The sequence below is a fragment of the Coturnix japonica genome, chromosome 5 (genome assembly GCF_001577835.2).
Source record: "Coturnix japonica isolate 7356 chromosome 5, Coturnix japonica 2.1, whole genome shotgun sequence".
In the NCBI taxonomy this organism is placed as follows: Eukaryota; Metazoa; Chordata; class Aves; order Galliformes; family Phasianidae; genus Coturnix; species Coturnix japonica.
In genome coordinates, this window is record NC_029520.1 from 3177287 (window position 1) to 3202512 (window position 25226).

A 25226-nucleotide genomic window follows, 5' to 3' on the forward strand; every position below is an offset into this window, starting at 1 on the left:
TTCAAAATATTTCTCTTGAGCCTTACATTTAACAAAAGCCATGTCTATCACAATGGCATCAACAAGCAAAGCCCAACGTGTCTCCTGCAGACGTGAAGCAGAATAAATGCCTCCCATGGACATTCTGTATTAAATAGCTTGCAAAAAAGAAGTCTCAAATCAAAAAACAAAAGTCTCTACAAGTACAAGACTGGTACTAGGGTAAAATTAACCCCCAAAACATGTTGTTCACCATGGTAGAAGAAGTATTAAAATCACTTCCTCCCCATTCATTTCCTTCTATTTAATTTAACATCTGACTGGGATACAGTCACTCCCAAACTTTTAAAAATGCTTTTCTTACATTTAAGATGCTTTCCATACAAACGTTTTCAACAGCCAACATTTTCCCAGTCTTCACTAAGCACCAACCTGTGCTCTCCACAATGACTCTATCACATATAACCCTTTTAGAACATAAGAAGGTGATTTAATTTCTTCATTTTTAACCACCGATGCTTATTTTAAAGGAACTGTTGCTTCTTTGAACATTGCTGATGAAGAAAGACTCTGATACCTCAGCTCCTCCCATAAGTGATCATTGAAGTTTAAATAGGTAGTTACTATTTCCTTCTTCACAAGTGGTCTTAAAACTCTCAACTGCATCAACAGCCACCAACATGACAGCTAGAAAGATGAACTGCAAAGGTTTGCAGTAGTTGGCCTAAATATCAAGGGCTACAGAGAGCAAAAATGCTTGTATAAGCCTACAAAGATTTGGAAATACTTAAAATATTTTTAGGAACAAATTTAATAAAGGCTATCAGACAATGTAATCTAGTTCACTGCTTTTGCAAGAAAACGTGTTGCTATTTCCACCATGTTAAGTGTGTGTGCAACCCTTTAGCCCTTTAAAATTGCTGAAAGCCAGAACATTGTTCTGCAGCACACTTTATGCCACCTAGCTTACTGAATTGCAAGTTGCTTCCTGAATTTAGACAGGTTCTTGACATTAGGATAACCGGTTACTGGACTTCTTCCTCTGCTTCCAATTAGTTTGGGAAAGTTCACAGATATACTTACCACTTACCTTGTACAGGCCAAATACACCAGCACAACATTGCTAAGGGTAAGCTGGATGCCAGGTTTACAACATAACTGTGCAACTCTTTGTCTCTGAACATTTATCTACCAACACATATAGCATGAACTAGTAGATCTTAGCGCCCCTAAAAATTCTGACTCTTTCACAGGTAAGAAAAAGTAATTTTTCTTCAAAGTCAATTCACATACCGCTCTTGTTTATAACTAAAATTTATTCAAAGTTATTTACATAATTAACCAATTTATAGATCAGTTAAAAATGGAAAAACAAGTTAAAAACATGTACAAGTAAAACAGTAAAAAGTTAAAACATTTTAGACGTAACACACTAAAAAAAATTAAATCCTTCCTGTATTTTTCCTTCCTCCAGGTATACTATATTGGTATTAGCTATCCAAAATTGGGATGCTAGCTAAGAATAAGATGGCATGCTAATGCTGAACATAAGTACACTGAACATCTTTCACAGTATTAATACTATAAAATTTCAGTGACAAATGATTAGCAGGACAAAAGAATTCCTAGCTTCTCTATCGCAAAATTATTAGAAAATTGAGTGTGGGTAAAGAATTAGAGGATCTTTAAAGGCAATTAGTGGTGCTGTAACTTTTCAAGTCTTACAACTTATCAAGTCTTAATCTTCTAGTCATACACAGGGAAGCTCACAAAAATTACAGTGTAAGGTATTACCATCCACTTCTAAATTCACAACTTCAAATAATATTTCACATTCATACGCTATTATATCAAGAACATTTGTAAGCTTCAAAGAGGAGACAAAAAACAAATGTACTTTATTTTAAAGTTTGACAAAATACAGATATTTCCAGTAAGTGGGTCTTATAAAACACTGCATTACTGAGAGAGACATCTTTAACAGAATAATTTAGCAGAGGAAAACAAAAGTCACTGTTCTCACTTGCTTTCCATCAGTCCCATTTGAAATATGGATGAAGTCAGAATCTAAATCCTATTTTTTTTCTTGCAAACATGAAGCAAAAGGCTTTTGGATGTCTGTGATTTAACACCTACTGCTACATTTCCTTCAGAAAAGCTTCTTACAAGGTTTCTTGGCACATCCTGTTCTTGCTTCAAGCTCTTTGTTTTAATTCCTAATGAAGAAAGACATTATTACAAACAGAAGACATTCATCCAATAAAGAAACAGAATTTGGGCTATCTGGATCTCCTTTTCAGAGTATTCCTAAGATTTCTGACACAGATTGTTAGCCCTTACTAAAAGACTGATTTTGATATGCAAAACATGTGGATCAATCCAAGCTCAGTCAACCAGGTTCGCTATTTGCTTAGCCAGTCCAACAATATGACCCTAAACTTAAACACAAAATGTTCCATAAAGAAAAAGGCCCAGTGATCATGAAAACCATAGAAATGCCCTGGTTTTCTTGATCTTTAGTACATACATAGCAAAACTAAAAAATAAGCTTTTCATCTTTTGAGAAACTTTTTTGTACTCAATTTGGATGCTACTTTTCTTTCTAGGGACTTAGTGGTGCTTCATTCTACTCTTATAATGCATATTTTTGGCAGTAAGGTGTACTTTGTGTTCAGTTAAACTTTGAAAATGTGTAATATATTCATATGACATATACAACATATGTCATATATAACATATGTTCATACCTAATTGTATGTCCCACAGCAGTTCTCATCTAAAAAGAAATTAGACACTGAAAAACCAGGGTAATGCCTGTGACAAAAGCTACATGACTGGTCTATTGCAGGTGTCAAAAAACTGAGCATCATGAACTCAGAAAGGCAGAAATTTTTGGAAAGTAGAAAACAAAAGGCTTATGAAAATAACTGAGGTTATGGTAATAAACTTCCACAGAATACAATCCGATACTATTATAAACTATGTCTGGAGCAAAGTAACTCCTAAACAGTGCTTTAATTTTTTCTCCTCAACTACTGCACTGATCCAAAATAGTGCTCAAGTATACATTATAGAACACTGATCTCTTTAAAAACAGTGCAGAATCACCAAATGAAGAAAACAGTAAAGAACTGGTATCAAGTTCTTAAATTATTTTAGTTTGATGAACTACAATTGGCAAAAATAATAAAAAATAAATAAAATAAAGTGGTACTAGATTTCAAACTTCAACCAGCACAGAAAGTTTTTGGTGGCAGCCCTCAGCTTTGTAAGAAGGTTTTCTTCACCAAGCTTACAATAATATTGAGTTTTCATTAGTTACTATCCTGTTTACAGGATGTTAAGAATTATATTTCTTATTATTTATTGTATTTATTATTAAATGCATAGGTATATAATTCAATCCAATGACAATTCAAACCAATACTGATCAAAGAAGCATGTGTGCTAAGTTACCAGAACTCTGTGCATTAACCTCAAATTTGAACTTCCTACAAAAACTTGACTGCCCACACAGTGTTTTGACACTTACCTGACATTTTGGGTACTCTCAATACTCTGTTGTTTAACAAGATTCCTTGTCGGGCACGCTTTGGAGAAACTGGGTCTTGCAGATTACCTGAGCCAACATTTGATGTAGAACTGGAAGAACAGCCAGAGATTTTGCTCTCAGTCATGTGATTAAGCTATATTAAAGCAAATTTATTCTTCCAAAATATAAAAAAAAATTAAATAGCATTATCTAGTATCGGTAGTTCACAGCTAAATAAAAGAATGAACTTATTTCTCTATGATGCTCATATATGGGAACAATTCTTCTTTTCTTCCTCTTTAAAAAAAACAATTGAGAAGAATATTTCAGCTGTGAAAATGAGACTTAACATTGCTTAATTTTGAAGTGAGGAACACATGACATTATCTCCTGGAAAAACCACAGAAGTCAGTTTGATGGTCATTAAACACCACGTGATTACATTAAGAAACAGCTTTAACTTAGGTGTAGCACCTCTGAAGTGACTTGTTCAAGGAATGCACACTGATCAAACTTTTTACTGCTACAGTAGTTGTTCTATAGGCTCCAACAGCAGTGGAATCTGTGGCTTCTCTACTTTCCAGAGAAGCTGCAATAAAGATATTATAGCTTCAAACTCACTAAGAAGAAGTGTATTTTATGCCTTTTAATATGATGGAATTAAAGTCTACAGGGAAAAATATGAACCTATCTGTAATCTCAGCCTTACACGCTTACCTCACTTGAATCCCTGGTTTCACTCTTGTAAGACTGCCTCATAAACAAGTTCATTCTTTTTGTGTCAAAGTTTCTGTGCTTTAACCATCCCTCTAATGGGATTGTATTATCTCTATTTATAGTCTTCTAACTTGTACTAGTGCTTTTAATAGTTTTCTGAAAATATATAGCAAGCAGTGAAGACCAAGGTCTGTCCTGTATCTGCCCTAAGATCTAGTCACATTACTGCTTCTTGGAACAGCATTACAATCTTATTAGCCTAAGCTCTACTTAGTAAAAACAGTCCCTGTAATCTGACTGACTTATCTCCTAACAGTACGACCATTTCTAATTATATTAACAGCATAGAGAATGTCTGAAATCTATATTCTTATTTTCATGTTAGTAGGAGATGAGCAACTGGGGTGAACAAATGCAAACATGTAAAGCATGAAAGAGAATGGGAAAAATAAAGATGAATTGAAAAGAGGCCCTTTGATAAGAAAGGACTACCCTTTTTCCTGTGACAAATAAGTAGCTTTCACTCCTTCATAAACACCGAGAGAAAGGCATAAAGAGTTTCAGTCAAGAACACTCCTGGAGCCTGTCTTAAAACATATGCCTTAACATCAGAGAAAGCAGGCCCCAAAAGTTCAGTTACTCTTCCTTAAGGAGAACTGAGGCAACATGTTCTGTTTCAGAGAGCAAATAAATTATTTTGTTTAACTCATAACTGTCTGAACAATTGGAAGTGCATAACATGCCTCCTTCCTCATTCCAGAAGGAAAGTATTTAACAAGGTAGTAACAATTACAACATTTTATTTTTCCAGGAAAACTTTCTATTTCAAAGATACTAATAAATAGTTCTTTAAGTTTCTTTCATTCCCTGAGACACAGCTGTAGAACTTGTTTCTAATATGTCTTCTAAAATTGTTTCAAGACTATTAGGTGGCAGCTCCACTGGCTGCATAGCAGAAGGTGACTTACGCTATGATCTATTAAAAAGTTGTACCAATTTTTGATCATTTGAGGAAATAAAAGGGAGCCGTTTCATCAATACAGACCTGACAGGTTACCCTCAAATACGTTAAGTAATTTTAAACAAAAAACAAACAATAAGCAACATGACTCCACTTAGTCCCTTCGCAGTTGCAGCTTTTCTGCCACTCCCACCAAACCTCTTTCCAGGTCTAAATACAGAACTGATGAAATGGGAGAGAACAACCAGAACAAACTACAAGAATGAAGTCATAACTCAGAGTGGAAGTGAATTATTAGAAAAACAAAGGAAATGACCACAAGTATTGTCAGTATTTTCTCCACTTTCCATTTTGGCAGTCTTATGTCTTCCAGAGAAAGCACAACATTTCCAAATAAATTAGATTTTTGGATGATGACAATTTCCTTTTTTCAGAATTATGTGATATTTTTCTATTGAGTCAACAGCAGATATAGAAGATATGCTGGTCTGTACTCATTCTACTAAAAAAACCACAAAACAGAAACATCTAAACTAAAAGCAAGCTAAAAACCATTTTTCTCAATTAATTGAGAGAATTATTTGATTTGTCAAATATTTGAGTCAGAGCATCTCATACGCAGATTTGGATGACTTATATAAGATGCTTTTGATTTTGAAATTACACCAAAACTGTAGTAAGAACAAGAGAAATAAACATAAACTCATTTAAATGGAACTGCAGGAATTAACTTTCACCTTATGTAACACTATAATGCGATGGAAAACAACAATGGTAGCGGCATAGCAAAGTCCCAGGCTGCAGCAAGAGAGGAGAAACTCAAGTGCAGCAGCAGCAGGTGCAGAAATAAAGGAAAAAAGCTGCTCACCTTTGGAAGACCTGTTAGGCAGGAATCTTCAGCAAGCTTCCCTTGCCTCTAGCGCCAACTCTCAAGGTCTGGGAAGGGTGGACCCTAGCTCTAGACCTTCTTGTCACTCTGGTACATTGCTTGCACCTGAACTCCCCTGTGTTGGCCCTGCCTTCCCACCAAGAGCTCAATCACTGCTTCAGGCCACAACTTGCATTTCTGCTACACCTTACCTTAGCACCTTTCGTTTTCTCTCAGCAGCTGAAGTCATTGCCATATACGAGGGCTTCTCAAGTACTGAAGCAGGATTTCTGTTTTTTAAGGAAGCGAGACCAAGTCTGAAATAAAATGATTGTACTTTATGAAATCTATTCAGGAGAGAAGGCAAATAGAACTGCTGACTTAATCCTCATTTCTTATTACTAACATATCATTGATTTCAAATAACAGCAGAATTGTATCTGATGCTAATTAAAATCGAAGGCTTGTTTTTCAAAGCATTAGTTAATTTTACTTGTAACCCTTACATCAATGACAAAAAGATAGGTTCTTAAAAATAAATAGTATTAAAACATTTAGGAAACAGAAACAAAAAAATACCTTTGAAGAATGCTATTGCTGCATGGTTGTGGCTCCTTTGCAGATGAGTCAATAGATATTGCATTTGTTTCACTTGCACCTTTGCTGAGAATTACTGTTGAGTCCATTCTATCTTCATCACACTCTATGATAACATCACACGTAGAGTCTGTAACAGTGGGTTTTCTCAGCTGAATACCTGTATTGCATTCATTCGTTTCCTGAAGGCCCGCCAGGTGTAATGCTTGTTTTAACACAGTCTGTGAACAGCTGCTTTCTGTTCTTCTGCAAGATTCTGGTGTATACACAATAGGCCGAATTTCCTTGCTGAGAGAATCCTCCAAATGACAAAGGCTGTAGTGCTTGGATGCAGCAGGACTTGGAGTTTTGACTGGACAGTCCATTAGCTTTCGCCTAGTTTGTTTCTGTGGTGGCACTGAAAACTCCACTAGCTGTGTATTTTTCTTCATTTCCCATGACGGTGTGCCAGAACTTGAACCTGCACAATGGTCAGCAGTTGGTTAGCACATTCACCTACCTTTAGCACCTAAACAATGCTTTTTCCCTTCTATTCCCTTCTGAAATATGTTTATTAGCAAAAGATATTAGCATAAGTTAACAAAAATACTATTTATTTCATCTACATATTAATTAGATCATGTAACTTTTATTACTTCTAATGCAGCATTGTCCAGATGGCAGCATTTGTTCTGTGGCACTCCAAGTATTATAAATATGCATAGACCCATATAGTTAATCCCAGAGATATTACAAGTAATCACAAGCAAAAGATGAGACATTACAACAGGGAATGGAAGAGTAAGAGTATTGAAAATGACAGCATTACCATGACAACTCTTAATTTAAGATGGTATCATCACAGTAATCTACAGCTGCCTCCTAAACATGGCCATTTTTTCCTATCAAGTAACATGCAGGAGAAAGAGCAATTATTATACAAGAATGAGTCCAAATCTGTTAGAGGGAAAGAAATCCTTTAACATTGCAAATGAGGCAGTAGTGTTTTAGAAAAAGGCAAAGATAGCAGTTGTCTGAATTTTGTTAATCTTGATACATCTACTCCAGAAAACTAAACTATTAATTTAAATGACCAACTAACCCAAACACACTTAGGAATAAAAAGCTAAGCAATGCAGCACCAGTTGGCCATTGCTGTGATTCATCCTGATTTGTAGCATTTTTCAGCAAGCGTCAAAATATTTTTATTGCCACCTACTTGAAAACAAAAGCAATCTTAAAAGCAAAATGGAAAAAACTCTTATTTAAGTTTTCAGGGAAGGAGACTGATCTAAAGACTGTTGAAACAGCTAGTCTAGCAGTGACTTAAGTCAACCACAAGTAGTTAAATGCAGAAAATTAAGTGTCAGAGAGGGAGGAAGTGAGACAGACACACAAATCAAGGGCTGAAGAGACCTGCCAGAAAACAAAGTGCTTCTATATGCAACTTTGTATGAAAAGAGCAAGAAAAAGGCCACCATCCTTAAACACTTAAACATGGACTGGCCCCACTTCAGCCTGTAGGCATTATATCAATCAGTTACCCTTCCTACACTCCTAAGCAGTAACTACATTGTAGAAAACTAAGACAAAAACCACTCATGCTTTTAAATTGCTCAAAGTTACTCAGGAATTAACTATAGTATTCATTTACCAGTGTTAAAAATATCCCTAAAACTCCATACTTTTTGCTCCAGAATGAGAATTAGTTCAAACTTCCCAGGATGCCTAACTTCACTTACATCATTATTAATGTGCTATTTTAGTAGTTCAATAATAATTCTTTGAAGGGGAGAAAAATTGATTCAAGATATTGCATCTACCTCCTGCCTGCCCAAGTTTGATTTCTTACAGAAGTGTGAATGAAACTTTCTCTGACTGTAGACCACTTCTCATTACTGTTGTAAGTCGCTGTTAAAATCCAACCTTACTATAGACAAAAAAAGAATAGCGTTTATTTAAAACCACACTTGGGAGTTTTCCTTAGTATATAAAAGCCTCACTGAATAAAAGCATTCAAAAGAAGGGAGATATCAGCATTTCCTGGGCAGTCACTACATACTTTGAAACTAGACACAGCATATGATAGGTGCTTCATGACCATCTAGAGATGATAGCCAATTAGATGAAATAAAACAGAGCTGCGAGGAAGTAGAGGAGGATTTAAAAACTACCATGAATCCTAAACATGTTTGGTGAAGATGGAGCAGGTAGTACCAAAGCATTGTCAAAGCAGCAAGTAAATTAGATGCAATATATATGGCACAAATCTATTCTGAATCACCAACATTTAATAGTGAAACCATGTAAAAATAAACATCCCATACAGTGAAAACGTTTAAACGGAGAACATAATCTTAACCAACAATTCCTAAACAATAAAATAGGTTAAGTGAAGCTAAGCTACTTATGAGTTGAGTTTCACAGACAATTACATGAACAGTAACCATTCTGTTGTGATGTTTTCAGCTTTAAAAAGAAGTAAAGTTCAAGCCTAAGAAATTTGCTTGATGCAAAACAAATGGAATTTGAATGCTTATTTATACATAGATGCATTTGTGCATGCACCTATTACAGATTGCCTTGTTATACACAATGTATGCAAGGGATTTTTTTAAACAAAAGCAAAAAATGTATATTCCTCATATTATTACTAAACTTAGCCTAATGTATTGTCAATATACTCCAGATGAAGTGCAACAAAAAGTTGACACAATAACTTGAATGCAATTTGTGACACTATCAACAATGTTATGCTTCATTAATTCCTTGATTAATCAACAAAATCCTGCTTCATTAACTCGCTCCCATTAATGTTGGTTTTCTGAAAGAACAACATTCTCCATAGAAGACATTCCATACCAGCCTTTCTCCTCCAATTTTTTTTTTTTAATTTTCTGGTCCCTACACACAAAAGTAGTTAACAGAAGATCTTATAGCCTTAAATAATAAAAAAATAATAATCACTATATAATATTGCAACTTAGTCTTTGAAATAACTATCCATTAGATGTTTTAAAACAGATTTTAAAATATTTATTTATTAAGATTCTTTTCCTCCTGCTCATATGCATCTGCAAGAGCATGTTTCGGGAAAAAGAATGGTTAGAATTCTCTTCTTCTGCTGTTGCATTATGACAGAGTTTCCAGTTTCAGAAAGTTTGCTTACTGTAAGGCAGTGAGGTTTTGCTAATGTCCTAAAGGTACTAGGAAGGAAGTCTGATGGGGAAACATTTTGGTGAGAGAGAGAGAGAGCCAAGTTTTAGAAGCTTCTTCAGGACTGAATACTGGAAGCATTTTTATACTGGAAGCAATTTTAAATTAACCGTAAATGCAAGCATTTAAACCATGAATGAGATAGGTAAAGAACATAGAACTATTGCCAACATTAATAATTTCTTGAATTTCATCACAATAAACTGTAATTCACACTGTAATACATTTACATGAATAGACAATTTCAACAATTCCACATAGGGCAAATATAAGCTGTTAGTCAAAATCCAGACCTATTTTTAAAACCTAATTATTTCTGGAATTAAACTCAGAGCAAGAAGTATTTAAAAAAATAAAAAAGCCCTGGGCCGTTTTTGTAGAGAACATGTAAAAGACTCAAAAAAAAAAAAAAAAGCATTAAGTCACTCATAAAAAAAGGAAACAACAACATTCCTAACAACATCTTCACTAAGTTCAACAAGCCTGCTCCCGCAGCATTTCTTCACATAAGAGGTGCTCCAGACAGACCTCTGATCATCTCTGTGGCTTGCAGTCCACCCTCTGGACATGCTTCAGCAGCTCCATGTCCTTTGTTTCTTGAGGATCACAGATCCAGATGCAGTTCTCCAGATGGAGCCACATGAGGGCAGAGCAGATGGGGACAGTCATCTCACTCTCCCTGCTGGGCACCTCTTTGGATGCTACCCAGGACACTGTTGGTCTTTTGTAGGTGCATACTTCTGATCCGTGCCCAGCTTTTCACCCACCTGGACTGCCACGTCCTTCTCTTCAGGGCTACTCTCAGTGAATTCTTTTCCCAGACCATACATGTAGGTGGGATTATCTAAACCAAGCAATCCAAAGAATAGCACCTTGCACTCACCTTGTTGAACTTTACTACATTTATATGGGCTCACGTCCCAGGCCTCTCTAGATACCTTCTTATATTCCTCAGCTTGAATAGCAGATGCATGTTCAGCCATGCTAGTTTTCTGCCTCTTCTTACTTTTCGGGTCCTTACTCCGTTCTTTGCCAGACCCATCTTCCCTGAGATCACAAACTCAACTAGAGCACGGTCACTACAGCCCAGACTACCTTCAGTCTTAACCTCTATAACAACCTCCTCTGCATCAGTGAGCACCAGGTCCAGTACCACTTCTCTGGTTAATTTTTCTAATACCTGGACCAGAAGGTCATCCTTTGCACACTTCACAATCTCCTGGATTACTTAGAGCCTGCTGCATTGTTCACTGTTCAGCTGGGCTGTTTGTTGACATTACCTTCTTAGAGGAGCCCCTCCAGATTTTTCCCAGCTGCCTTCTTAAGTTTCACAGTGTTCCCTGGCCTGCCTCCATCACTTAGATGTTTGTCACAGAATCCTTAGAGTTAGAATGAGCCTTTAAAGGTCACCTAGCCCAACTCCTCTGCAATGAGCAGGGACATGCACAGCTTGATCAAGTGCTCAGAGGTCAGTCCAGTTTGACCTGGAGTATCAGCACTTTACTACCATCATCCTAAAAGCCTATTACAATCAAACCAAACCATCCTGTTCTAGTTTCAAATCAGCTCCTTTTTCCAGCACAACAGATCCTGCTAAAGAATCGGTCCCCTTGTTTCTTATAGCCTCATTTAGATACTGAGAGGCCACTACCAAGTCTCTCCAAAGCCTTCTCTTCTTTAGGGTGAACAGCCCCCAACTCTATCTGTCCTCAAAGGGGAGGTGTTCAATCACTTGGACCATCTTTGTGCCCCTTCTCTGGATGTGCCCTAGCAGGTCCACGTCTCTTCTATATTGAGAACTGCAAGTCTGGATGAAGTACTCCAGAATGAGTTCTCAACAGTGCAGAGTAGATGGGCTCAACCTTCCCAGACTGAAATCCAGTTTAAAGAGTAATTGTCATATTCCTTTTCATATATTGTTATTCTTACCAAATTCAATCAATTAAAAAGTAAAAGTCATCCATAACTGAGCAACCCCCACCCAAACAGTGTGAAGTAGCTTTTGTCATTAACTTTCTTTACTACCTGTTTATCAGTAGAAAAAGTAGTATTAGACATTTGCAAAAACACAAGCTAATATGAAAAACAATGCAATATTTACAGAATGAGTCACAAAAAAAGCAAGTAGAATTAATGACAAGAGAAATGATAAATTGGGCTAGATCTAATTGATGCAGAGGACAAAGTAATGGCCAAGACCTGTCTTCTGGAACTGATGTTAATACAAGCACGTAAGGGGAATATTTCTGGAAACGTTCTAAATTAAGTCTGCCAGGTTGTTCTGCTAAAGCAAAATCAAATATTAATGTATTCATTTCAATAAACATTTCTGAGCAACCAATGATTGATCCAATTACTATACTAATCATACATTTTGATTCTTTTAACAACTGACTTGTGGAATTCCGCATTGCAAATGAGGTCTGGGGAATGAATTTCATTTCTTTAATCTCCTCGTGACCCAAAGGCACCTCACTGCAAAGGTGAGTTTAACAATTGTTTTGCAGCAACAAAAAAAGCAACCCTAAAAAAAACATAATAGCTGTGAACTAAAAGGCTAAAATTCAGGCTTGTTGTGGGTCCCAGTGGTCAGGAATACCATTTTACACCGCATGAGAAGAATACTCAGTCATACAGGACAACTGTGAAAAAGCTGTTCAATATATGAAGAATCCTCCCTGTAGACAAGCAGCATGCTTCTTGCATTTTTAATGATTCTTCTCCTCTGTGCAACTACATCCCAATTTTTCCTGTCATTCCATATAATAAATTGACTTCACTTTTGGATGTTTGTCAATGGGGGAAAGTAATGGATACTTCCCCCCCCCACTGTAAATCAATTTCATTCTTTCATTGCTAATGTAAAGTAAGGCTTCCGGAAATGGGATGCCTGTAACAATGCCAAGATCTTTCCTATTCACAGAAACAACTGCAAACACCAATCATAGCTTTCCACCCATCAGTTTATGCTCTGAATCCTGTATGGCTCTCCATTAAACAGCCACAAACAAAGTCTTAATCCATTTTTAAATGAAGTCGCATGGTTTTCCTAGTGTGTACTTAACCTGATGGAAACAGTCAAGTTGATCATAAATTTGGACATTTTAGATTCACAAAAAAACAATTATAATGTACAATTAAAGTTAAAAATAATGAGTGAAAACAAATGTACATTCATAAACTGTTTTTAAAAGACCTTACCTATTAATAGTATGGTTAAGAAGTTATGGAAACACCATGTTAAGGCTTCCAAAAGAACACAAGCAGAGAAGAGGTTCTGGAATTGATGAATTTTCAGTCATGGAATAGAATCATATAATCATTAAGGTTGGAAAAGACTGCTAAGTTCATCTAGTCCAACCATCAACCCACCCCTCGACTATACCACCAAGCCAGTCAAGTTGTAAGAATGTGATTTTTTTTTTCGTACTTAAGAAAACAAAAGTACCAAGGATGTATAATTAAGTACTATAGATAATGAATAAATTCAACGGAAAAAATATTTCTTAAATAATTTAAATTGAGCAATCTGCAATTAAATCAAAATGTTTCATTTTAGGATAAATTTGAAGCTATTTCATGTTACATTCAAAAATCCTGCAGTGGTAAAAGAAAAATAACTCCAATGAGAAATTAGGGACAGATTCTTATATCCTGCACAAAACATTCCTTTAAACATTATACATACAATGCATTAGTATGACAAGCTACATAAACTGCAGCAAAGCCTACCAGCTTTAAGTAGTTCTCACTGAACATTTATTGTCTTGATAATTTGACCATAGAAACATGTTGAAAGAATAGCTAGCCTTTTGATCTTGTTCTTTCCCCCTACAGCTTTATAGTATTTTAAACAAAGGAGAGCTTTTCCATATAAGAAAATCTTTAAGCTCTACGCATTACTAGAATTCAAGACTAGAATTACTAGATTTTATTAATTAAATTACTTCTAATTAATTACATTAAATTACTAGAATTCATACTTTGAACTTTGGCATTATTATTTTTTTTAGATTCTTTTCTTAAGTCACTTATTATCTTGACTTACTTCTTTAGTAAGAACATAGTTAATGGAGTAACCCATAAAAAGTTAAGGTCCTGCTTTCATGACTTTTCTTGATCTACAGAACTGATTCAGCCACATCGGATTTTCAGAGTCAGCAATTATAATCCAATAGGAGTTACTGGATTTAAAGCATTTTAATTTATGAGAAAATACTCATCAACAATTAATTTGCATTTCAAACATGTCGAGGTTCCCTCCAGAATAGCTGTCAGCAAAAGATAAATGCATCACTAAAAACTGAGTTCCTGCAATCAGTGCCTCATGTTTTACGATATGCAGAATTAAGCAGCATCCTTTAAGCACAGATGTTTGTGCATAATGTTATTCTGAAAATGTATTTACTATATGTAAATACAGATAACTTATGGATACTGCACACACCCTTAGAAACAAGTACAACAATTGTTGTTAAAAAATAAAAACCACTGCCCCCTACTTACACTGTGGAAAATAAGAATAAAAACACAAAAAATTAGCTGCTTTGCTCCTTCCCCCAATAAGGCTGCACAGTTACATTATAGGTGAAATATGGATTTTTATACAAGAAAAAGTAACTGCTGTGCAACACAGCTATATATACATATATATTTGTGCAAAAACCCTGCTGCCTTCCCAGCATCTTAAACAAGTGAAAAAATAGCGTGATAAAGGTGCACGCGTGTGTGTGGTGATGGGGGAGAAATCTGTAAAATTCTTCCTTTTTATTTGTTCGCTAAGATCTTAGATCAGTTCCTGCTAACATTTGCCAAGCATACTTCTGAAATGACTTGAGGGAGAAGGAACTGAATTATTTATTTCATCTTTAAAGGAAAAACATTGCTTCCATTGGAAGGAAAAACATCCTTCCTACTTCTGATTGGGACGCTGACTTTCTACTACTTTACATTTACCATGCTAAAGTGTTTTTTTTCTTATTTATGGTGTTTTTTCTTTTTTCTTAATAGTTTTATTAAGTTTTATTAGTTTATTTCTGCAAAAGAGCAGTTATTTCCATAGCATAATACCATGTAATACTTCCAAGTATTTTTCAAGTGATTTCAAACACGTAATGGAAGAAGAGCTATTTCATTGCATTTATTCTGTGCTCTGCTGGAATTTCTTCAGTCACTTTTATTTACAGCTGAAATGGATTAATCATTTTCCATCCTCATCATCCAACATGTCAGAAATGACAATGTAAACACTCATGATATTTTAGGAAAGAGCAGAAAGATTAAAATAATGTAGAAATTATAAATACATTAATAAGTAGTATTTTTTCCCCTGAGCAGAGAAATCCACTTTAGAACTTAAATTCCTTAAGCAAAGTTGATTTTGATTCCAATTCCATTTTAAGTCTCAAGTTCTCAATACAGAGGTATCTGGTAGACATTTTTATCCTGTACAGTTATGCCTACAATTTTCTGTAGAATTACAGCCACCTGCTGAACAATAAATTTTATAGCAAGAAATACCCCCGAGGAAAAAGCTGTTCAAGAAAACTTATTTCAAGTTAGCCCACTGACTTATGCTGCCAACGGGAGAGAGGTAGACTCTTCATGAGGAATATCAGGTATTGGTGATTTATTTGAGGACCCTAGAAGTATCGTAATGCATTTCTACAACAAGTTTAAAGCAAACAGAAAGAGCACAATTAGATTAAGAGACAAAAACCATGATGAATATCCAATCAGAACTTAGCATATCCTTTTTTGTTACGTCACCTCCACTTGAAAGAGGGTTCTTTCTAACTGGTTTTCTCCTGCTTATAGTAAAAGCAGGAGATGAAATACCTATTTTTTCTTATTTCCTTTCACACAGAGTAACAAAAACAAAAACAAAGATTTCTATGAACATCTTTAAGGAAAGACACCATTCACAGGTGGAAAGAAAAAAATCTCTCAAAAATAGTGTCCATTTACTTAGAAAGCCATCCAGTGCAACATTTAGAACTGGAGAATGTCTACTTCATTCAGATCTGCAAGACAACCCTTGAATTTGCCTACTGACCCTATAAGGGTGAAAAGTTTATGCCTTAAAAGTTCCAGCAGAATTCATACAGTGATTTTAGTGTTTCTGAGCAAGAATAGATCTGGAGTAGCGTTTGATGAAAAGCAGAACAGAAATAGAACTCCACAACAAAACTTGCACTACTGTAAGTAAGCCACAAAAATCCAGACTTATGACAATATCCCACATATAACAAGCCAATCACTACAATCAATATTTAGTTACAATTTATAGAGTTCACAGGAAAGGTATTCGGATATAACAACACATCTTCCCTTGATACTCAAGCAAAAAAGAGAAGAGACCCAGTCAGTCTTGGACCTTAGTGAATCAGTAACACATCCATAACACAAGTACTACCTAGCAGCATTCCTTCTTGCTTGCCTTTCATATTCACAAGACAGACAAAGAGAAAACTGATTCAGTGTGAATCTTGAATTCTTAATTTGTAAAAGGTTTAAATAAATTCACATTTTCCTTCCACAGTCAGACTGACACTTTCACAAGCCACCCATTCTAAGTACTACTAAATAAAATGAGATTATGCTAAACATACAAGTTTCAGGCAGATAACTACAATCAAAACTATGAAGGAAAACAGCCTCTTCCATTCTCTCCACAAGTGCGCTTATCTAGTTATATAAACAAAACATGATCTGAATCAAGTCATTTTGTGAGCTCAACTGCTAGCACTTAAAATTCTAGTTCTAGCACTAGAATCAAGATATTGCAGTGCTTGAATTCTCAGAGGAGTTTTGACAGAAACACAATAACACCTTCAAGTCTTTTACTAAACAAATCTGCTTTGTTGTATGTATAACTGGAATAATACAAGGGTATAGTTGTAACTACATAGTAAACGGTTAGCCAGAGGGTATCTAAGGAAAGACTCACCAGTGCTGAGGCTTTCAGTTGAGATGGATGCTCACCAATGTTGAAGCTCACCACAAAAACCCCACAGAGGAGTCTCTTCCTCCAGAAAGAGATGCTACCTTAGTGGTGGTCAGCCCTTAAATGGGCTAGGAGAGGTGGAGTCAAGCTCCACCCTTCTGGGAGCACACTTGAATTACCTTCACCTGTGCTCCTGCAGCTGACCTATCTCTTGCCTCAGATGGTTAATCAGAGGCTCAGAGTGTGATCAACAGTTTCCCTTACTTAGTAACAGAATAAACAAACCACGAAACTAACTTTAAACTGTATTCTCTTTGTTTATAAATAGATAATTATAAATACAACAAGAAAGTAACTATTTACATTCATTTCATAAGGCTTTACAAAACAGATTTTCATTAGCATCCTATCACAGAAGCAACACAGATACTATCACTTATGACTACTGTAATTTTCCCAAAGATTGCCAGCAACCTGTGATAATATATCCCATTCCTTTCTGTACTGGAATTATGATTGGAGCAGAGTGAAAGAATGTTATCTCCCACTGAAATCTGCTGCCCTCATCTTTAGAAGGACAACCAAGTAAGCCACTAACTGCTTTTAACTTTGCTGAGTCTCTGACTAGCAGGGGCAGAGCCCTATGTCCAACATGCCAGCTCTTTCCTTCTCTCCTCGACTGGTAAAACAAACAGTTCTATACCTTAAAGAAACAGCCCACACAGTACAGTCTGACCTTATGCTGCACACAGCCAAACAAACAAGGTCAGCGCTCTGGTTACAATCAACAGCAATACTAATGTGTTAAAACTGTGCAGGCATTTGATGAAAACAGAACAAAAAAGAACTTGGGCAGGACAATTCTCAATCTAAGAATAAGCTGAATGACAGAAGAAAGCTAAAGAAAGCATGGAACTAATTGCAGTGCTCCAGGGTTTACTGCTTCTCCACATCAACCAGCTTTTGAGAAGCACAACAATTATTAAAAGCTTCCTTTTTGTAACCTATGAAGATCTTTCACTATTACTGGTTTATTAGCTTCACCCAGACAGCTCCCATGTGCTGAGTGCTGCCTATCCAGAAGAGAAGATTAAAGCACTGCACCACAGCAGCTCTGAGATCCCGTTCATCATCCCTCAGTACAAATACTCCAGTGCAACTTCAAAATTTTTTCCCCAGACAGCAAACAAGAAGAAACAGCTGTCTAGAGTTATGGGGAAGTCATGGGGTCATCACCACACCACAAAACAGTCAGTTTCACAACGAAAACTCTGAACCCTTTGATCCTTCAAGAAATAAACTTAGAAGACTTTGTACTAAGTTGTTTCCAGGTCAACTCAAAATGGGCCAAATGTGCTTCCCTGTTAAAAGGTATTACTTTGTACTGAGTAACTGTACTAGCCACTTAATTTTTAGAATCACTTTGAAATAATATAATCGACACTAGAACATTTTCCAACAACATCATGCGAGAGGCTGAAATAGATAGGTTAGTAATGCTACAAAGTATACCTAGAAACATTGATGCATGGGACATGTTACAAGAAAAAAAGGGAGTTATCTGTTAGAGCTATGAAAAGTGTCTGGGTACTGAAAGAGTAAGCTTATTCCTCTTGTCTAATAAGGAATGGCATTCACCTGTTTTTACAGAAAGTGGCCCTGAATCTCAGTTTCACATTCAACCTCAGTATTAGCAGAAGTGTGCATCCACCATTATATTGAGACACAGCTTTTTCATGAAATACTTTAATATTTCCAACAGAGAAGAACTTAGTTATTTACTTACATGGGGTGTTTTGCTTGTTCACAAGTTGTGGGAATGCAAAGATAGCTGACACATCCAGCCCACAGTTTTCTTTCTGTTCCTCACCTCCAGTCTGGTCAGCCCAAACTACCGATTTTTGTCTTTGAATCAGCTGTTCTACCTCTCCATATTCAGTCTCAGTTACAGTATTTGCTAACCCAGCTTCTTTCAAAATCAGATATTGCTTGCGAAGAACTGGAAGCAAAGCATTTAGAACTCTGTAAAACAAGAAGATAAATGTGACTGAATCACAACTTAGCTGGTCTCTACTAGCACTGCTGCCACCACTAGTAATTCAAGGGTTTTTCCTTGTCCTCCTCCTCCACTCTTGAGATCTGCAGCATAGTGCTACATAATTCAAGAAAATTAAACTAGGAAAAAACATTCTTGACTAAGTCAACTAACTTTTCTCTTCTCTGTAAGTACTTTCCAAGCTTAGCTTTTCCCTCAGTGTTTAAGATCTTCAGTTCTTCCCCACTGTGTCTAAGATTCCTCAAATGGTACAACAAAAGTCATCATATCGTATTTCTGAAATCAAGTATAAGATGCATGCACAACTGCAAAACAAATTCAAGTGACAGAAGTTTCAGAATTCTATCTGAATAAAGGAATTTGTTAGCTGTTGCCACAGTTGCAAGACTAAACTATAGATTCAAAAAATAGCCAAGGGGATGCATAAACAAAAAATAGCACGAAGGGAAATTTTGAAATTACAGAAATGGAAACTGTTTAGCTTTTAGCCTTAAAGGCTTGTGTATCTTTTAATGTAAAGCTAAACACCCTTTCTTCAAAGGATAACTAGAAGAAAGTTATTTCTTTTTGGAAATATTTCATTATATACATTTTAAATATATTTACTGAAGACATTTGTGATTACTTCTCATTGCATTTCTCACACCCTGAACGCTTCTATTCAGCAGATATTTACCTGCAAATTCAGCCGTTTTGTTTGCAGTCTGTCCACATATATACTGTTTAATTATAACGTTCTTAGTACAGGTAGAAACATTTAATTCCCTGCACTGTAGACATGAATACAAATGCAAACAATTAAAATCAGTGCTGTTCAACTTAAAAGTGGGGAAAAAAAAAAAGATTTCATGGCCTATCAACAATTCCTTAAAACCAAACAGAGATAGAAATGAAATAGAAATAAGTACTGGGCAGTGGCTGTAGTTTCAGATAAACAAAGAATGACATAAAACAGAAATCTAATTCTGAAAGAATTTCTGAAAGAAAACAATTCTAAATCTAGAAATAAAAGTGAGCAAAATCATGCTTCTGATTTAAATAAGTATCAATTCTATAGCTATGTATTCCAAAGTTACAAATGCCAAAATGAAGTTTTAAATAGGCCTCACGTGAAACTGTACTTACTTTTCTGTCTGCTTATAGTGCTGATCTTGAAGGGACAATAGAGATAACATGTGTTCAATCTGGGCTTTCAGGTCCTTAACTTCCAGGTTTAAATGGCAACACTGAAGATCTTCACGCAGTTCCTTATGAAATTTGCAAGGAAAAACAAACAACTATACATCAAATTATAAGTGAGAAACTGAAGCATAAAACAAAATAATCATATTAATAGGTGATCTACTGAAATGTAAAACTAAAATGGATCAGTAGTATCATAATAAATTTACTGTAGCAGATAGGTGTGAATTGCTTGATTTTAATTTACATGCATAAATGTTTTGTTAAATTCCTTCAGTGTTGTAATACAAGAATTTTACAGAGCAGCAGCCATGGATCAAGATAAGGACTTCACAGAGCAGCAGCTATGGAGCAGGATAAATAGCATGAGAACCAAGGACACCTCTAGGAAAAGAATGCATGTCTCGTGGCTTTGAAGGGCAGTTTTAGGGTTGTTATTGTAGTAGCTTTCCTACAATTAGTGTGTGTGATTTTTGAACGCCCTTGTCTGACTGCTAAAAAAGTATGGCTTCTCAGGCAATAAATTGATGCATCTATATTTAACCATATTGGTGCATGGCTGTTTTTCCTAGCATGCTGACTTTTTGCCTTCAGGTTCACCAACACTTCAACAAAAAGAGGAGTGTGCTCTAACTAGCTTTAGGAGTCCAACAGGCATGCATGTATTTATGTCTGCATGGCCAAAGATACACTTGCTTCTTTTCCTGTGTACTTGCTCCATATTTGTATTTCAATAACTGACTGGAACAAGTCTTAATATTCAGTCATCTTCCTGTGATGTCATTATTTTATTTGTAATACTTTTAAATCCACTCTTACAGTACAAAAAAATTTTACTCATCCTTATTATAGTACAGATATTAAAATACAAATATTCTATTATCTGAGCTATACAAGCGCTCATTACACAATGTAATTTGAGCCAACCTAATTACCAGCTAAAAATCAAAAGGCAGGGAGAAAAAAACCCAACCCTTCATTTTCCTCATCTTTTTCTTCCTGTACATGCTTTCATCCCTTCCCTTCTGCTAGCTCTGGTGCTCATCTGGGACTGCATCAAACTCAAGTTGCTAAAACTTGGAAGAGAGCTTAACGCAATTTCTTCTCTGCTTCTCACCCCTCTCGCAACCTTGAAAAGAATGTTCTTGGTTTGTTTTTCTTTCTGGCCAAGACAAAAATTAGGTTAGGCATGCTTAGACAAGCATTAAGACCTACTGTGAAGGCAATAACAGAAGCACAGGGCAAGAAACAGAATCAACTCTTTAGCTGCTGTCTTAAGTGCTCAACCATACCATTTATTTACCTTTAGAATGTATTTTGCAGGTAATCATAAACTTTTAGAAAGAATAATTGTACAAACAATGTGGTACCTTTAAGGTAAAAATCTAAAACACTGGGTTTCAAAACCACTCTGAAAGAATTAGTCTCAGTCAAAATCATAAGTGAGATGGAAAGAGAAGAAAAACATATTCTTGAGTCAGATGTTGGCCTACAACGCATGAAATCTGCCCTTGAAGTGAAAGGCCTCTTACCTTTGGAATACAGCTCTCTTGATCCAGGAGGCGCATTTCATTCTCAACGCGATGCAGCCAATTGGTATTTTCTTCAAAACGTTCAATCTTCTCCTCTTTCTTCTTCTGTATGTGTGCACAGTAAGTTTTAAGCCTTGCAAGCATATGATCCCGCTTGCAAGTGGCCTAAAATTGAAAAAGACATGGTGTTTAAAGCAGCAACTTTCATATGATATTCTCCAGCATCTCTCTGCAAAATTATTCCATATACTTACACTTAACAGTACACAGCAAATATTTTACCTTTTGTCTAGTTTAATAAAAGTAAAATAGCTTATTCTCCTTATGGAGCATTACTGAATCATGTGTAAACATTCCTATACTTTTTTGCTAACTTTTCAACATGTTTAATTCAATACCTGGTGAGCAGAACACAGAACCAGCACGGCAAAAACACCCGAGCTGCATGTGTGCTTCAAGCAATGACTAGACACTGGACGGAGCTTCACTTAGCAGATAAGGCAGTGTGAGGAAAATGCAAAGAGATCAAAGAATCCAGAAGCTCAATGTGATCTCCACAGGGAAAGTACCAAGAAAAAGAATTAAGTATCAGACTACAGTAACAGCAGTACTCAACTACTGCTGGTTCCCTCTGTCCAGCAAGGCCAGGGCAAAGCTTTTAAGACTGCTGAAGTAGAGAAAACCAGATGATTTATTTTGCATTCTTGTCTTCAGTTTTTAAATGGTACAGAAAAGGCATGTCAATGAAGATGGCATTGACAATATCCTACCATTTGACAAACCCTTCTAATACCTCCCAAGGAAAAAAAAAGATGTGACATTACTATAATGAAATAGAAAAAAAAACACCAATTAAGCATGCTAGCAATGTGACTGTATTAGAGGGCATGACTTCCGAAGCACATTCTCCTGGCCAAGACACTTGGCTCCTACTCTGTTTTATGACTGCATAAGTTGCATGAGATGGAAAATTGTCACTCCCAGACTGAAGAACTGGGATACACTCAACAAGTAATTTCAACATAAGCAATTGCGGTAAGCAGAAAAACTGAAGCCGTGATGTTAATGCTTTCCAGGAATACACTCCTTTTAAAGGAGGTAAAAACCATAGTAAAGCATCCGGAGAGGAGGATTTCATGTCTAATGCGCTTTTTAAAAGCCTATAAGAATTTCAGCGTTTACCGTATCTTAAACCAAACACTGGAAAGAACAGATTGCAAGGCTGATAAAGAAACCTTTAAGATACAGCAAACTGAATAAAGACTTGCTTATACTTCTTAAGGTTAACACTACTCTAGGAATGGGAAAATAGAAAGAAGGGTAACAAAATGGAAGGAAGAGTATGTAAACAGGACATTTGGGCACACAGTGCTTGAGTTCTAGAAGGGCTGGAACTCAGAGAAGTGAAAAATGGCATGATCATTCAGGACTGACCAAAGTTCCACCAACTGAACTGTTGCAAAAAAGTATGTCACAGAAAAAGCATTTGCAGCAGCACAGATTAAGGGAACAAACTTGAATAATTTCATAATGAAGCAAAAATAAAATTCTGATTTTAAGTTTTTAATCTGAGGTTTTTAAAGTACAGGTTAGAAAACATGCTTTACATTAACTTGTCTAAAATGATTATATGCAGTTAGTGAGCATGAACAATTAAATGGAAGATGTATCTAGCTTTAGAAGACTCTTCCTTTAAAATCATTATTTCAGAAATATAACTGCAGCCTCACAGTACGTTTCAGAGAGAAGGGCCAGAGACTGTAAAATGTGTAGAAAATACTTGGAAGAACAGAAGCGTTGTAGTCTGCAAGCAATCAAATATCTGGGTTCCAAATTTAAATCCAATATGCTCCAACCAAAACGGTCTCATTTAATTTTACCATTATTGTGACCTACTCTTGTTAGTAACTTTGGCATTGTATTTATAGAACCAGCAATGCTTGCCTCTTAGTCACATCTGTAGATTATCTAATGGCAACAACAACATTGGAGCACTTCAATGCGGTACTGCTAAGATGCAACAAAGGAGTTGAGTCAGCTCTTAAGAGACATGTGTATGAAATTGTGCATGAACACACAGCATTCAGTGCAACAACATCAGTTGTTAATACTGAGTCTCAAACTCTTGAGTTAAATTTCAAGGCATTTATGCACAATTCTGGGTCACGTGACTTTGCCCATAAGCAACTATTCAGAGAACTTTCTGGTGAGTATTGGAAACAGTAAGAATCTGTCTTGTTTAGCCCAATGTGAATGTTTTTCTTTATAGATAGGATTAGTAATAACACATGGATTCCTCAGCTTCATAACTACTTCTATAGCTGTACCATCCATACATCACCATACTGGTTTTGGAAAAGATCACGAGTCCCCCAAGGCATTAAGTAACTATGACACTCCCACCCATAAAAGATTAAGCTAAAAAAAGTTTACACAATTAACAGTAACAAGCAGAAACATACACAGTTTATGTGACATGAGGAAAAAAAGTCTGACAGTTTCTGTATTAGTTAGAAATATTAACTGAGGGTTAACCATAGTGTCCCATATCAACAGTATAAATAACAAAGCACTAGCTAACTGTTTAAATTACATAAACACTTTAGGATTTAGACAACTCACCTTCTCTATTCTTTCTTCAGAGCACATCAGTTGAATTTGTTCATGATACTGTTTCTGGTAATAAGTCTTCAGCATACTGACTCTCAGCTGCATTTCCAGCTTTAGGTATTCTCCTCTGATTTCCTCACGGTTTGCAAAAACATTTTTAAGAATTTCTTTGTATCTATTAAAAGTGAAGCATCACAATTAAGGTAAGCAAGTGAGCTACTAATTCCTTATATATACATAAATATATATATAAATATATATATTTGTTTAAAGGAAATCCATCCTTTATTTTGGGAAAGTTTCCAATTCAGGCTATTATAATTAAAAAAAAAAGAGAAAAAACCTAAGATCTACTATAGATGAGCACAAAAAAGTTTCAGTGCACCACTAATGGCTCAAATTCAAAAAGGGATGCAAAGCTTTCAAGGCTTTTTCAAGGTTTCAAGGCTGTCACTAAAATGAAGCTTTATGTTTATGAAGATAACACTGGGACTCAAAACAAAAGACATCTAGAAACTCTTCACAGAAATCCTTGCTCTGTATTCCAAAGATTCTCTACTTTGTGCAGCAATTTGTTGTATATAATCAAACTACTGTTCCCACAGACACATAGCTGCCTTCTCAAGAAAAGGAAAACTGCACAGGAGTCCACATTCGATCACTTTTGCCAAAATTCTGTTGTACATTTTAAATCACAGATGCTGTAAATCAGAATATGCATCATTCTTTAACACCTACCAGGCTAACAGGGAAAACAGCGTGATAGAAGATACTTAGAAGTTACTCCAACTAGACTTAAGTCTAAATGGTCTCAAAAATCTGCTTATCCCTGGTATGCAATGCAAATTAGAGTAACAAGAATAAGGAGAAACCCTAGAAAGATTACTACATTGCAATATAAGTTTCTGTGGTGGTACTTTCTTCCCTTCAATTCCAAATACTGCAAGTGCAGTCCAGAATAGCTAAAAAGATGCTGCATATGTCAGTCACAACACCAAAGTATTTCTCACAGACAACATTTTAACACGCAAGCGTTCTAAAGATAGACAGA

The 25226-nt window shown here is 35.9% G+C and overlaps 1 protein-coding gene across 2 annotated transcripts in view; it reads right to left on the reverse strand.

The window, feature by feature from the left end:
* Positions 1–1853: 1853 nt before the first annotated feature.
* Positions 1854–25226, reverse strand: part of KIF18A (kinesin family member 18A) — a 40653-nt gene continuing 17280 nt past the window's right edge. For both annotated transcript variants that reach the window (XM_015863449.2, XM_015863450.2), the window contains exons 10-17: positions 24188–24350; positions 21566–21730; positions 19977–20098; positions 18582–18817; positions 6637–7114; positions 6270–6374; positions 3512–3621; positions 1854–2195 (exon numbers count right to left, since the gene is read on the reverse strand). In XM_015863449.2, the coding sequence (XP_015718935.1) occupies positions 2047–2195; positions 3512–3621; positions 6270–6374; positions 6637–7114; positions 18582–18817; positions 19977–20098; positions 21566–21730; positions 24188–24350 (1528 nt within the window). In that variant the 3' untranslated portion in view covers positions 1854–2046. The remainder of the gene's footprint in view (positions 2196–3511; positions 3622–6269; positions 6375–6636; positions 7115–18581; positions 18818–19976; positions 20099–21565; positions 21731–24187; positions 24351–25226) is intronic.